Source organism: Myotis yumanensis, unplaced genomic scaffold, assembly GCF_028538775.1.
Source record: "Myotis yumanensis isolate MYYU_CA2020_CCGP unplaced genomic scaffold, mMyoYum1.0.hap1 SCAF_9, whole genome shotgun sequence".
NCBI classification, from domain to species: Eukaryota; Metazoa; Chordata; class Mammalia; order Chiroptera; family Vespertilionidae; genus Myotis; species Myotis yumanensis.
Genome location: NW_027223760.1, coordinates 79,740,648 through 79,756,576, shown reverse-complemented (window position 1 = coordinate 79,756,576; position 15,929 = coordinate 79,740,648). Strand labels below are relative to the sequence as shown.

Here is a 15,929-nt window from a genome sequence, read left to right as displayed (position 1 = left end):
GAGGCAGCTGGGGCTGGTTTGCTGCTTTTCTGGGCCTGGAGCTGAAATACAACTGAGGCCCAGATGTTATCTCCAGGGAGGAAAGGTCAGGGGTCCAAACCGCCTGAGCAGCCATATGCCGGGGAGGAAAGGTCACCCTGGGGCAAGGTCCGGCCCTACAATTGTGCTTTGCTCGGCCCTCAGGACTTTCCGCCCTGGTGACCTTCTGTGCCGGGCCCACCCATCGTCCTGGCTCTGCTTCTGTCTAACTGCCTGTCACAGAAAGAATACAAGCCCCAAATTCTGCAGCTGCTCAAAATGCCAAAAGCTGGAGGACTTGGGGGCGAGGGGGTGCGGGGGGCAGGTTGGAGAGGCACCTCGACCCAGTTGGTAGCTTTCATCATATTTGATGGAGTTTATAATAAGCTTCCTCAGAGCCCAAGCGCAGACTGCAAGTCGCATGCGCCAGCTTATCTAGATGGTGGCACTTTGGCCCAGCCCCTGGTCTCGTCTGAGAATGTATATGACTTCCCGTGTCCTGTTTTAGAAAACAAAGCACCTAGGACATGTCTTTTCTCGCTCAATGATCTGGTTCCGTTCTGTGTGTTTGTTTTCTCCAGAAAAAAAAAAAACAACGCATTCCATCCTCAACTTCAAAACAGAAAATCAGTCTCTTAAAAAGGCAGAAATCACCGCCAGGTGGGGATGGGAAACGCTGGGGAGAAGGCGGCCTGGTGCCCTCCCGCGACAGCATGGCAACGCGTAGGGCAATGCGGCCCGTTTCCCTCCGAGGTTCAGCACCCAGCCGTGCCCCTGCCCCTTTGCCTGCTCCTGTCCTGCACACCACACAGGAGGCCTGGCCCTTTGAGGACTCATCCAACTTCTTTAGAGGAAATAACTACAGCAACAGAGTAAGGCGCCCGACCTCCCCGATAAAGCTGTTTGCAGCAAAACTAAAGGACTTCTGGACGGACAGATGATCGGTTCTGCAGGCTGTGGCGCTGCTGATCCACTTGCTACAGGCTGTGAGTTTGTGGTTTAGTAGTTTCTTTCTGCAGTTTTAGTTTTAATTTAGTTTCACAAGAAGGAAAGGGGAAGTGCCTCCTGCGCACCCTGGGGCCATTCTGCAATCATGGGGTTCCGGGGGTGTGGGCACTGACCTCAGGAAAGCACAGACATGCGTGTTCCTGCCTCTGCTGCAACTTGGGTTTTTCCTTCTGGGCCAGTTTGCAGCGCAGAAGAGCTGCCCGCGGGGCCCGGGGCTCTCTGGGGATCTGCAGTAGCAACCAGTGATGTGTGAGTGTGTGTGCGCCTTGATTCGTCTCATATTAGTGAACAGTGTGTGTGTGAGCGTGGGGTGTGTGTAGTGTGAGTCGGAGGACAGAAGAGAAGTTCCTTCCTGCGGCCTCGAGGTCAGCCTCACTCAGCCAGCGGCTCTGCGGCCGGGCTGGCCCCTCTGGTGCGGAGCCCCAACATGAAGTCCCCCCGGAAAGTGCTTCTGGTGGCTCCTCTGCTCCTCCTCCTGCCCTTTCACACCTCGGCCTCTGCAGCCCACGATGACCAGCCCGGCGCCAGGCCCTCCAACGGGCACACCTGTGTGGGTACGTACCTCATTTGCGTATGTGTATGTGGGCACGGCAATGTGGTCGAATAGCGTGGCTTACATAGATGATCACCTATTTAATGACATCCATCGCCGTGAGGTCCAAGTGAGACACCAAGAACCTCCCCCACAGGCAAAAGCTTTGGGTCTGAGCTGGTCGCACTGCACGCACCTGGGCCTGTACAGGAGCCCTCCTGTGATTGCCGGTTGGTGAGGAAGCCCTCCCTCCCCCGAGCTGGTGATCGGCATTGACCCTGGCTTGGCAACAGCAGAGCTGGAAGCTCTGAGCCCCTTGCAGAAGGACTGTAGGTAGCGTTGCACTTAGAGGGTTGACCTTGAACTCAGACAGACACAGATGAGTTTAACGCCGCCCACCCCTCCGCCCCATCCTTCCCTGTCCGTGAGACCCCGTGCACGTTGCTTAACTCCGTGTTCTTATTGATGAGACACAGCACCCGCCTCCCAGGGATGCTGTGAGCCTGGGTATCTCGCATGTAAAGTGAGTGTTTGCACACACTGAGGACTCTAGGGTCTCCGTTTCCTCCTCTCTCCCAGGGAGCCCAGAGTTGCCGACCATGGGAGGGCCACCTGGAAACATCGAACTCCGACTGAGATAGGCTCCTTCGTCTTGTATTGAAGTATTTTATTTCCAAGTTGTTGTTGCTTTGTTGTTTCTGGGGGTGCTTTTGGAGAAGTGCACGTAGGGTAAGACCGTCGATATTTGTATTATCCCTGGAGCTTCAAAACGGTGGCAGGTGTTTTAATGGGTCAGTCCTTAGAGCCAAGGAGACTCTAACTCCTCGTAGCGAGTATTCAATGAGCGACTCAGAAAAAGAGCCCCACGTGCAAGCGTGATGGCCACCTCTTACACACGGAGAATCCGGACACACATTTGGACACTGACACATTATTTCTGGAGACAGAAAAAAAAATCTAAACTAGTCCTGTTTCTTGAAAAACCACGACCTTGGGTGGTTAGATATGAACACGCCTCTAATTGTCTCCTTTTAAATTGAAACATCAGACCCAAGTTCCCTGTGAGTCTACGCTCCACAGTCCTGGACGCAGAGGTCTGTGTCCCCCTGGGGCCATGTCTGGGAGGTCATCCTCACCCCCTATTTGGTTCTGTCAATTGTTTACCACCATTTCATTTCCTCAGAACGAGACCCTACAGCCTGGCTAGTGGAAATGCACTTGATGAAAGGCTCAAGTGAAATACATTCCACCTCTAGGATGGTTGCAAATTAACTGCTTAGATTTAGGCAAGTTGTCTGAGGTATTGGGCCCCCGCTGCTTTCAAGCAGACACGAGCCAAGCATTCCCCTCCCTGCCCCATTCCCAGCGAGGCACTGAGAGTTCAAGGAGGTGTTGAGGGGGCCCAGGGTGGGGTTATCTGGTTGCCTATTGCTGCACGACAAATTCAAACAGGACCATACTGCTGTATCATGATGTGGTGGGCCACAGATTTCTCTGAGCCTGGCTGGTGATTCTTCTGCTCTGTGTAGGATTGGCCGAGGTCAGAAGATGGGTGGGTTTGGGATGATCCAAGACAGCTCCGCTCACATGTTTGGTGCATTGTGGGAGGGGGGTGGCTAGAAGGTTGGCTCAGCTGGGGATGTCCATCAGAGCTTATGTATTTGGCCTCCCTGGCCGAGCAGTCTCAGGGAAGTAGGAATTCTTACGTGGCAGCTCAGGGACCCCAGAGAGAGAGAGTCCCAAGGACAGGAGCTAGGAGCTGCCAACCTGTCAAGGACTGGGTCTGGGAACTGCCCCAGCCTTACCCCTCCACCTTCTATCAGTCAAACACAGCCAAAGGCCCTCCACTCAGACTCACGGGCAGCAGACACAGACCCCCTCCTTTTGATGGCGAGGGTCAAGGAATTTGTGGCCATCTCTACTAGCCACACAAGTTCACTTTGTCCATAAAAATACTCCATGGTTGCATGGCTGCGGTGGCTCCGTGGTTGAGCACCGACCTATGAACCAGGAGGTCACGGTTTGATTCCCAGTCAGGGCACATGCCTAGGTTGTGGGCTGGATCCCCAGTGGGATGTAGGCAGGAGGCAGCCGATCAATGGTTCTTCCTCATCTTTGATGTTTCTCTCTCTCCCTCCCCCTTCTCTGAAATCAATAAAAATATATTTAAAAATATATACTCCATGGCCCAAGAACTCGAGAGTCTGTTCCTGATTTGCTTAGATGATGATGTAACACCCATCTCCCCACCAGCTCCCAACGTCTGGCTAACTGCAGGGATGATTATTCCCCTGTCATCATCACAACCAGAGAGGCGGGCACAAGAGGAGCCTGCAGTGTGGTCAGCATTTACTGAGCTCTGACTGTGGGCTGAGCCAGCTGCTGCAGGTGGTCCAAATCGGTGTCTTACTGTCAGAGTGGTTCCTCGGGGAACCAGACTCAGATATTTGAGCCCATGGAGTTGACTGAGGAGTGCTCTTGGGGAAAACTGGAGGGACTGAAGGCAGCCGAGTGGGCAAGAGAAGGCGGGCCGCACTGCAGCCATACAAGATGCTCTGGCCATTATGGCTCAGGTGGTTGAGCATCGTCCCATACACCGAGTGGTCACTGGTTCAATTCCCAGTGAGGGCACATGTCTGGGTTGTGCACTCGATCCCCAGTGAGGGTATGCAGGAGGCAACCAACTGATGTTTCTCTCTCTCCCTCTCCCTCTCTTTCTAAAATCAATAAAAACATATTAAAAAAAAAAAAAAAAGAAGGCATCAGCCAATCCCATGGAAAGCTCTGGAATGGCTTTTTAGAGTTGTCCTGGAGTGGGTCCAGGCCTTGGGACCCCCACATTGAACTGTCCTGAGGTGTGAACTGACCCTAGTGGGAGGGCTCCCTTTGCTGGAGGCAATGCCTGGAGAGGACCCCCAGTGTGAGTCCTCAGCACCCACACTCCCTGCATGGATGCACCCACATTGTTTGCTCATTGCTGAGGGACATTTCTGTTCCCTCTTCCTGGCTATGATGAATGATTCTGCCGTGAGCATTCCGGTGCGAGGTGAGTGTGGAGGTATGTTTTTACTTCTTGTGGGTCTATATACCTAGGAATGGAATTTCTGGGCCAAAATGTAACTCCACATCAACATTTTGAGCAACTTACAGACTGTTTTCTAGAGCAGTTAATAGCCATCTATCTTGGTATTAGCCGTCTTTTTTTATTATAGAATCCCAGGGCAATGGAGTGGTACTTGGTTTCGATTTGCATTTCTCAAAATGTGGGCCATTTGTATAGCTTCTCTGAAAAAATGTTTATTCAAGTCCGTTGCCCATTTTGAGGTTTTGGGGGACTTTTTGTTTGTTTTTTGTCTTATTGTTGAACTGGAGGCCTGGTGCACCAAATTTGTGCGCAGGTATGGCCCCTAGGCCTGGCCTGCGATCAGGGCCATCTTCCCCAGCTGCCCGCAGCCGGCCCCGCCCCCCACCCCCACCCACCCCTTGTTCCCCGTTTGCCATCAGGTGATCGGTGCTTGACAGCTGGGGGAAGGGACCGAAAGGTTGACTGTTCCCACCCGCTCACTGGCCCCGCACCTGCCGTGGGTAGCCATCAGGCGATTGGAGCCTGCCGGCCCAGGAAAGGGACTAAGAGGTGGTCAGTGCACCTCATAGTGACTGGTCCAGCGGTCATTCTGGTTGTTCTGCGGTTAAGATCAATTTGCGTATTACCTTTTTATTATATAGGATTGTGAAAGTTCCTTGTGTAATCTTGAGGTATTCATTGAAATGCAAAGGTTTTAAAATTTGAAGTCCAATTTATCCATTTTTTTTCTTTTGTGTTTTGTGTGTCGTATCTAAATCCAATATTTTAAAGAAATCGTTCCTCTGTTATCTTGCTGTTGTCTTATGCCATTCTCTTACCTTGTTCCCCAGACATTGGGGCACTGGCCAATGCTGGTTAGCGAGGGTATAACCCCTAGGATCACAAGTAGCAAGAATACACATGAGCTAGGCAGAAAAACACGGAGCAGGAATTGTTGGGGATGGAGATACTCCAAAAGGAGCCACACAGATGTCACTGAAGGATCGAGCCAACCTCCCCATCATAAACAACCAGCTCCCGCCCCACAGGGAGCCTTTGCAGTGGGACCCGCACAGTACACCTGGAGGCCATGGTCTTGAACATAACCCAGTATCAGAACCAAGCCCCAGTGGGCTCTTTTTCAATTTACCATAGTGCGTTTGCACTGAACTAGACATCCCACTTGCTCACTAATCCAACATTGCTCTACTGGGCCCCTTTCTGCCACTTATCAAATGTGATAGAATTAATAATGAGCCATGTTTATTATTTTTTTTGCAAAACATCATTTTCTTTGCATGGGTGATTTAGAGGCAAAGTAATCCTTATGTTCCAAAGTCATTGACATTTAAATTAATTCATCAAGGATTTGTTTTTAGCACTATTTGGTGCTCAGGAAGTTTTATAAAAGGTCAAAGAAAAACACAGTTTTTTCTCCTCATTCATGTTTACTTAAATATATAACATGTCTTCAGATTCTGTTAAAACCCCCTCTTTCTACCCTCCTCCACACCCCACATAAAATGGTCAGAGAGGACTTCATAGTTTGAATGATTAAAAAAGGTGGTCCTATGGTTTCAAGCCAATGTGAATGGTAATATGACAGTGTGACTGGCAAAAATAAGATTTAGAAACAGCCAGCAGAGGTTGAAAATTTATGATCACAACTTATATATACAGAAAGTTCACTTTCTCTCCTCCTCTGTAGCTGAACACTTGTTCGTAAGCCACCCCTACCACTGAAAGAGAAAACATTTCGTCATCTCGCCACTTAATGTGATGAGCCTACTTGGCCAGTGAGGTTTATATGAAGGACATTTTTCATAACTTAATGAACTAATTCTGCAGATCCAGCATTCGACAGAAATACACATGAAGTGTGCATGAAGATAAAAGGTTTTACTTAAAATACTGTACTGGCAAAAGTGCATTGAAAAGAGCAATGGTTCAGCTTGCCCATTTTTTCTGAGTCTCTTGGGTTTTAACAAGGTCTCTCCAAGTGAATAGACATAATTAAAAGACAAGTCTTAGCAAAACATTTCTTATATTTCCCAGAAACCGAGAGAGTGACTAGGTAACAAATGTTCTTGCGAGTCAGGTGGTTTCTCGTTCTTGGCTTTCAACACAACTGAAGGGGGACTTAATAGAGTTGTCAAGTGACAGATCATTTGGAATAATTTTCTATGATAGATCACTCTACACGTTTTGGCATTTAACTGAGAAGGAGTTAATGCATTGAGTGACATTACTATATCAAAGTCCTTTCATTACCATTTACTTTGTTAAGTGAATGTGTTTTCTTGACACTTACTTTTTAAATGGAAAAGAGGAACAGACATGATCCTGAACTTTGTCACTTTATATGAATAAATCATATTTTTATGACTTATTTTGGAGTATCTCCTCTTATTAAGAGATGCAATTTCAATGAAAATTTACCTTTATGTCTGCCTGATGTAGTTCAGTGCTTGACCTATGAACCAAGAGGTCACAGTTTGATTCCCAGTTGGGGCACATGCCCGGGGTTACTGGCTTGATCCCTAATAGGAGGTGTGCAGGAGGCAGCCTATCAATGATTCCCTCTCATCATTGGTGTTTCTGTTTCTCTATCCCTCTACTTTCCCCTCTGAAATCAATCAATATATATATATATATATATATATATATATATATATATTTTAAATTTACCTTTACTATTTAAGAATTGTTTATCAAGTTGGCAATATATATTGTTTAGATAAGCGAATTTTATTAATAAAGGAAACTATATCCAGAAGAATTTTTAATACTTAGATGTTATATTAACAGGAAGTTAATCTTAAACTTTATACCTGTTTTTAATGTTAAGAAGTATAATAGTGTGCCCAATAAAATACTTTCAACCATTAAAGTATATTACATTGGGATAAAATTTGATAATTGAAGAAAAATGCAAAGAAGTAGACTTTTCATTGAAATATGAATTCAAAGAGAGGAATGATCAACATAAATTTTTCAATGTGAAAGAACAGTTTAATAATATATTTTAAGTGGATAAGAATACGTATAAATCACTGTCATATTTAGATTTCTTTGGATATATGTAGAAGATTAATGTATTATTCCTATTGTAATATCTACAATCTGCCTGAAATTATACCCTTTGCAGCTATTTAAATTGATACATATATTAATAATATTTAAACATACATTAATATGTGGAAGGGGCACATCATTTTTCAAGGGGGCACAGAGCAAAATCTCTGAAAACCATTGATCTACACTCTGGACTCTACAGCAGGAAGCCTTGGCCAGCTCTTCTCTCTCTCACCTACAAGTCCCTTCCTGAAGGCCTTTCCTGCCTTTTTCTGTGAAGTGAGGTCCTCCCATTCCTTACCGCTCAGCTCCGCCAGGAGACCATCACTGTTTCCCAGGACAGAGTTAAGGTCCTTCCTCCTCTGTGGTCCCAAAGCTCTCACAGGTCTCTGACCCCAGCACTTACAGGTTGCAGTGACCAGATGGTTCTTCTAGTCATCAGTCTTTCCTCCTGGTCTGTAACTTCTCTTACTCGCCTTTGTCTCCTCAAGCTTCTGAGCACATAGTAGGTGCTCATAAGTAGGTGTTGAATGCATAACAGGGTGAAATGGCTCCTGGTGTCGTCACCCTTATTTCTTTATTATTAATGTTTAATGTATTTCTAAACCAGCCAAGCCAACCATCTGTACCTCTCAGCACAGCCTGTGCAGGGTCTCTCCCTGCCCTGGCTTGGGCCCTGCTCTCCTTGGCATACCCTCAGCCCTGTTCTCACCAGCAACCATCTGATATGGTGCCACCATCATTGCCAGTATTCTTGGGAAAGTTAGCAGTTTGGAACCCAGTGAGCATTTTCTCATAAAAACGATATTTCAGGGGGTGGTTGCAAAAGGCCACAGAGCCTAATCTTCCCAAATGTAGTGAAAACACTAAATACCTGCAATTCAAAAAAAAAAAAAAAAAAGCAACCATAGGAAAGATAAAACATTGTTGATATTACAGTGTTTTTTAAAGATAAGTTCATGAGCTTCTATTTTAAAGAGTTTATGGAGAATATATCTTTGCCCCATGATGGACTCAGCAGGTGAGATAGAAACTAGCAATGGTTAGGCACCTACTCTGCGCCCAGAAGGAAGGACGGAGGTGCAGTGTTCACACTGAGCTGTGTGCTGCCGTCTCTGGTGCAGTAACCAACATCTCAGGGGGACGAGGCAGGCAATTGGGTCATTCTCGGTGATGATTTTCATACCTTGCGTTCTTATTTCCTTTTTTCTTCTCACCAACATGAGAAAGGCCTGGGATGGCGGTTGTTGATTAAAATTACTAAATATAAAATCATATCCCCTGTTCCCACTCAACCAGGGAAATCTGAGGCGAACAGAATTCAGGTGCTGGTGAAGGAACATTGGGGAGGGGACACCCTTGACAAACTCATGTTGGTCCAACAGGGATGCAGGAACCCAAATCCGGGCATGGTGTGGCTCCACTACACCTCCCAGGGCCCAAAGCAGAAGCAAAGAAGTCATCCTGATTCTCACTTGTCTTCACACTTCTTCCCATCAACTCATGGATAAATCCTATCAGGCCAACCTCCACAGTCCATCCCAAGTCTGTCCATTTTCCTCTGTCCCTACCGCCAGACATTGCTCTAGCCAACCCACCATCTTTCTCCAGGACCAAAATAGTCTCCTAATTCATCTCTCTGCTTCCACCTCTGCCCCACCCCCACCCCTAAGCTCTTTCCTCCATGACAGCCAGCATGATATTCCAAAGGCACAGATCGGATCTAGCAGCCCCTCCACCAAACCATCCTTGACTTCCCATTGTTCTCAGAATAAAACCATACCTCTTTTGCCGTCTCTGAAGCCCACATCCTGACCTCCACCTAGCCCCTCACCTCATCTCCCACCAGTGGGTTCTGGCACCAGGTTCATTACTTTGAAGTGGGTACCAATGCTCCCTGCCTACAAAGACAGCCCAGTTCCCACTCTGCTTTCTCCTTTCCATTACATTAGCCACTTTTTTATGTATTCTTCCAAGAAGCGTTCTCTATCGGCTCTACCTAAGAACAAGTGAGAATCAGAATGACTTCTTTGCTTCTGCTTTGGGCCCTGGGAGGTGTAGTGGAGCCACACCATGCCTGGATTTGGGTACCTGCATCCCTGTTGGACCAACATGAGTTTGTCAAGGGTGTCCCCTCCCCAATGTTCCTTCAAAAGCACCTGAATTCTGTTTGCCTCAGTTTTCCCTGGTTGGGTGGGAGCAGGGGATATGATTCTACCACCTCTTCATCACTCCCCTCTGTTACTCCACCCTGCTCCTTCTCTTCAGAGAACCTAAAATTATCTATAATTGTGTTTGCTTATGTATGATCCCTTTTCCCTCAACATAACCTGTAAGAGGGCAGGAACCATACCAGTGTGTTCTCAGCCTGAGCTCAGAGCCCAGCACAGTGCCGGCAACTGGAAAGGACTCACTCAATACCCACTGGGTTCCAGCCCCCGCTCCCACACACCTAACCTCGTGGAGCAGTGGTGCCTCCATCTTGGTGGAGCTTGAATGAGATGCTAATGTACGCAGAAAAATTTTGGAAGCTGTAAAGTACACTCTAACCATGTAATGAATCACTCATGCTCCTACTCGGGGGAACGAGGAAGTGCAGTCACAGGGAGCCAGGCTCTCACAACTGCCAGGTGCTTTCAAGGCTTTTCAGTGACGTGTGGGCTTCAGACAAACAGGGAATCTAGCCGGCCGCTCTCTGCAGTCGGCTGTCTCTCCAGCCAGCGCAGATATGAGAATAATTAGCGTTCCAAGAGTTTGTTTCACATCTAAAGGATGATGCGGTGCAGTCTGCTGCCGTCTCCCTGCGCTGCGCCCGGAAACAGATCTCTGTGGCAGGTGTTTCTATTCAGGCCCCTTCGCTGCTGCTCCTACCATACCCGGCGTGTCGGTTTCCATTAGACTCATTATTTTCAGGTGCCAGGTGAGACGGGCCTTCCCATCCTGCGATTGCAGACGGTGACCACGGAGCCAATGCATAGCGCTCACCCGCTGTCATCGCTCCCTTAATGAACAGCCGCTTGGACAAATTCGAGTTAGCAGAGCCAGACCTTTTATTAGCAGCCAGAGAATAGTCTGTAATGGAGCAATCACTCTGCCCATGCATCTCTCCAAAGGAAAACATTCTTTAACTTGTCAGGGCAGTGCAACCTCTTATTAGAGGCAATAGCAAAGCCAATTTCTCCGTTCTTGCCGCTAAGGGATTCGGGACATGCCTCACTGTAGACCCTAAATGAACAATCCGCCGGGAAGGGGAGCTGAGCCCACGGGAACCTGCGGAACCGTGCAGGGAGCAGAACTCATATCAAAGCCGGGCCCGACCTGGGCGCTCACATATTTCAAGCCCCATTGCCTGCCTTCCTCCCCGGCGCCCTTGATCATCACGCTCTTTGCTAGGCAGAGTGATGATGGTGCCAGGATCCACCGATCTTCAGAGACACTGACTTTTCTTCTCTGGGCTCCTTTTTATTGATCTCATGATTCCCAACTTTAGCCTATAGTGATAAGGAGTCAGGGGAGTCCTAAGAACCCTTGGTGGGCCCTGGCAGCGTGGCTCGGTGGTTGAGTGTGGTCCCATGCTCCAAGAAGTCATGGTTGGATTCCCGGTCAGGGCGCACGCCCGGTTGCAGGCTCAATCCCCATTAGGGGGCGTGCAGGAGGCAGCCAATTAATGTTTCTCTTGTTTCCTCTTCCTTCCATTCTCTCTAAAAACAATATATATATATATATATGTATTTTTTTTAAATGAGCCCTTGGCAGGATCCTTCTGAGTATAAGAAAAGTCTAAATCTTTAAGTACAAAGTACAGTTGGTCCTGAGCAGCCCACGCCCATTAGGGGAAGGGAATGGTGTGCAAGGTTAGTGATCACTGGGACTCCCGATCATGGAGCCTCCTGGAGGAAAATGCCAAGAGGAGCCCCTGATGCTCCCGTTCATCCAATACTCCTGCTCCGCTGAACTCACCAAGTCCACCCATTGTAAGGCATTGTGACTTTAGGTACCAAAGAGAGAGAACACTTCCACTAATTGTGGAAAATATGGAAAAAGAGGCCATGCTCTTGCAGGCCACCTGCCTTGTTTCTCTCCTGGGATGCCTTCCCCCCCCCCCCCCCCCCCCGACTTGCTCTGCCTTAGATTTTCTGAAAGTCCCATCTCTGGTGCCCAGCTCGCAGCTCCGTGATGAGACGCCATATGACGCAGTGGCTGTGCGAGATCTCCACCCGCCCCCACCCGTTCTTCTTCGGTCCTGAGCCGCACGCCGGGATGTTGGCTGTAGACTCTGCTGTTTGACTCAGGCAGGGGCACTGGCTGTTTCACACCAGATGAGCAGGGGAGCCACATCCTGTAATGAGGCCAGAACAAAGATAAACAACGCGCCGGGGAGATGCCTGAGCCAGAGCAACAGCAGGTGCGCCTGTGAGATGACTGAGCCAGGCACAACGCAGGTGCACTGTGAGCCCCCCCCCGCCCCCGTGGCGACCCCAGCAACCGCCAAGGGCAATGTCGCTCAGGTGGCCGCATCTCCCGTTAGCCCACCTCAAGTCAGCAAACATCTCTCCTCCCCCGGCTGCAAAGCAGGCCCTCCCTCAGGCACTCGGAGCGAGAGGAAGACCCCATCCCCCATCGCGGAGGGACGGCCTGACTCAGCTCTTACACATGAATTCACAGTCGCTCCATTTGTAAGTGACAGAGCCAGGATTGGAACCCCAGTTCGTTTTTCTTATTTCAAAGCCTCCCCCTTTTTCAGCTGTACCCCACTGCCAGCTCTTATCACATTGCAACATAATTATTTGTAATTGATTTTCAACTGCTGTTAAAATTCATTTAGTTCCACCCAACTTAACCGGCAGGGCAGAGACAGGTCAGGCTGTAAACGCGTATTATATGTGGTGACAATATGAACATGAATTAAACATATTTTATGTATTTAAAATAAAAGTGAAATTGGTTTCTCTCTGGGTGATTTGAGTGACGGTCATCTTTTTTAAGCTGTTCTATATATTTTTTAAATTTTCTAAAATGAGATTGCATTGCATCTGTCTTTTTAAAAATTTATTTTTAAAATAAAAGAAAATATATATGAAAGTGCTTCTCAACCATAAAGGGCTACTAAGGATCAGCTGCGAAGTTCATTGCAAGGTGATAAAGCCCTCGGTGCATGGACTAGATTAAAGCACATCTACTCGACCTTGATAGTTGGCGTGGAGAAAGGCCCTTGCAGGGAGTTGCTCTGCGAGGAGTGAGGCCGTGGCTCTCAAGATCGCACTAGCTTGGATCTGCTACGCCCAGCTCTGCCCAGCTTCCCCTGAGGGCACAGAGCAGTGGATGCCAGTGCCGCGTCCGGTGCTGCAGTGTCTCTGCTGGCAAGCCCTCATCTTACAGGTCTCACTTCTTTCTGTGGAGCATTGCCCAATGGGGCGCTTCACGCCTGTTCCCCGCCACCTTCCTGCAAGGAGTCCTGTGGAAACTGGGCTCTACTGACGCCTTGCAGGTGAATGTGGGCCCAGCTCCTGGAGCAGAGGGTAACCGTGAGCTCGCTGCTGAGCCAGGCCTGGAACTCCATCTCGGGTGGAAGGAAGCTTTCTTTTGCCTCCTTGGAAACAGCTCTGCTAGTAAGGGCCGTCCCTCCCATCTCAGGGAGGCCTAGCAGTCACCTCGCACAGACCTACTGACCTTGGACCCTCCAACCCCTTCCCTAGGCCCCTCCCCAGCAGTTCAGAAGAGCAAGGAACCTTCTAGGAGTTTCAGTCTCTCAATTCTGGGACTTTACATTTATCCTACATCAAGGTAGTCGAAGGCATATATTTCTGTCTTTTTTTTTTAATCTTTGCTGTTGAAAGTGTTACATATGTCCCCTTTTAGCCCCCATTGACCTCTTCCAGCCCACCCCTGCCCCCCACCCCAGGCCTTCACCACACTATTGTCTATGTCCATGGGTTATGCATATGCACACAAGTTCTTTGGTTGATCTCTTCCTATCCTCCCTCGCCTTCCTTCTGAGATTTGTCTGTTTGTTCCATGCTTCTATGTCTCTGGATCTATTTTGTTCATCAGTGTATTTTGTTCATTAGGTTCCACATATGAGTGAGATCATGTGATACCTGTCTTTCTTTGACTGGCTTATTTCACTTACCATGATACTCTCAGATTTCTGTAGTATCTTTTTTTTTTTTCTCCCCTCCCTCCCCCTCTATAGTATCTTAATCCAAGGTTCCTTCTGGACACATTATATGAGCACATGCCTTCAAGCCGTGTGCTTGTAGCTGTGAGGTGAAATAATACTTTACAATAGCATTATGATTTTAAAGGTACGTTCTGTTGCACTGTTATCTGCCGGGGCTGACCAGCAGACCCTGAGCAACGGATGAATGATTACTCTGACACGTTTGCTGTGAAAGAGAGGGCTAAGGGACTGCCTGGCTAAAGGAATCAGACAGCCTTGATCATAAAGATTCCAGTAAATGCCCAAGGGTCTGCACATGCACAGACTTGTTTGAAAGGTCAAGGAACAGTGAGGAGCAGCCGCCTTCGGCCAAACTCCCCTAAGTCAGAATTCCAATAACCAGCCCAACACTTTTTTTTTCGGAATTTTCCTTCTTACAAACTTTCCAACCAAGTCTCCTGTGCTCCCCCACAGTCATCTCATTTAATCTTCACGGCAGCCCCATGGGAAACGTGTTATTATCTACTTTGCAGTGAGGAAACCAAAGCTTAGACAGGCTGGATGGTAAGTCCAAGATTTAGGCGCAAGACTCAACCCTGGCACGATCTCCTTTGAATGACACCTTCCTCCCATGTGATCAAAAGAAACAGAAAAAAGCAAGATTCATTGGCTCCCCCAAGGTCACATAGCTTACAAGCGGCAAAGCTGGCTGACAACCAGTCTGTCTAACCCCAAACCCACCATCTTCTTACCACACATCACGTTTCACTGCAAGTCACAGTGAATTCTGCCCCTGGTGGGTTGTCTAAGGTGAATGGCAAACAGGAGTTCTCTGCTCTGGAAAGAGCTGGTGTTCTTGAGGACACACACATTCCCCCTTCCTTCCCTGGACTCCCCGGCACAGGCTCTGTGCGGCCCTGCTGACATGGTCTTCTCTCCTACAGGCTGTGTGCTGGTGGTGTCTGTGATCAAACAGCTGGCTCAAGTCCACAACTCCACAGTCCAGGCCTCCATGGAGAGACTGTGCAGCTACCTGCCAGGTAAATATGGAAAGGGGCCTGCGGCTGAGGGCCCCCTCTTTTTTCTCACTCGTGGGTCATCATGGTTCATCATGGGTCGTCATGGGCCATCATTAATGAGTTTACACCCTACACATGCCTGCGGAGAAGAAGCTGATTGTGTTATTTCTGTCTATTGATATTCTTATGGGGCTCATAGAAATGAAAACAAACACAAGAAAATCACTCCAGGAAGTTTTATCCTCTGACATTCTTTTCCCATCGTGGCAGAATGATGGTGGTCAATCATGGTCAAAATAATGAACAGTTCTCGATAATGTTTGTTAATTTGACCACATACACATACCCGGATGCATGCGCAGACCCAACATGAAGCATTAGGCTGAGAAGACAACTGATCTCAAAGCCACAAAGGGGAAAGTAACCTGGGAACATTCCATCGATTTGAACTGGATCTCAATAAAATCCCTTACGCATCCTGCAAACGAAGGAGCTGATTGGTGGTTTAATCAAGTCACATATTTGTTTTTCAATCTCAGCAGAAAGAAAATATCTTTTATCTCTTAAAGATACTGTTAGGTGAACAGTCACAATGTATAAACTTCCTTGACAGTCAAGTTTTCATTCATTTCATGTTAAGGAACTAATTCATCAGGGATGCCTACATTATTTTTCCTAAATAAAAGTAGTTGGACTGAAGGTGATTATATCCTTGATTTATGCAGCATGCGGTGCCAATCACACCAAAGTGTTTTCAGAGAATTTCTTGCATGCAGTCACAATATGCATTCACAAGCTCAACTTTTAAAATTCAAAACTAAAGACTGGGAGAGGATACTATACAAACACACGTGTTACCCATGTCCCAGATTGGCCATTGCTAAGATGTTGACGTACATCAGGTCTTTCTTTTGTTGAATTAGGATAACCTTGAAACACCCTTTGGTCTCCCCAGCCACCAGTTCCATCTGCCTACCTCTCTGGAGGGAGCCACACACATGAACTTAACGGGTCTTATTCTTGTCAAGCCTTATGCTTTCACATTCTCTTGTA

General features: G+C 47.8%; 1 protein-coding gene across 1 annotated transcript in view; it reads left to right on the top strand.

Annotated features, from left to right (window-relative positions):
• Positions 1 to 1,264: 1,264 nt before the first annotated feature.
• AOAH (acyloxyacyl hydrolase) overlaps positions 1,265 to 15,929 on the top strand; it is a 103,867-nt gene continuing 89,202 nt past the window's right edge. The window contains exons 1-2 of the mRNA XM_070425221.1: positions 1,265 to 1,580; positions 14,802 to 14,897. Of these exons, the coding sequence (XP_070281322.1) occupies positions 1,454 to 1,580; positions 14,802 to 14,897 (223 nt within the window). The 5' untranslated portion in view covers positions 1,265 to 1,453. The remainder of the gene's footprint in view (positions 1,581 to 14,801; positions 14,898 to 15,929) is intronic.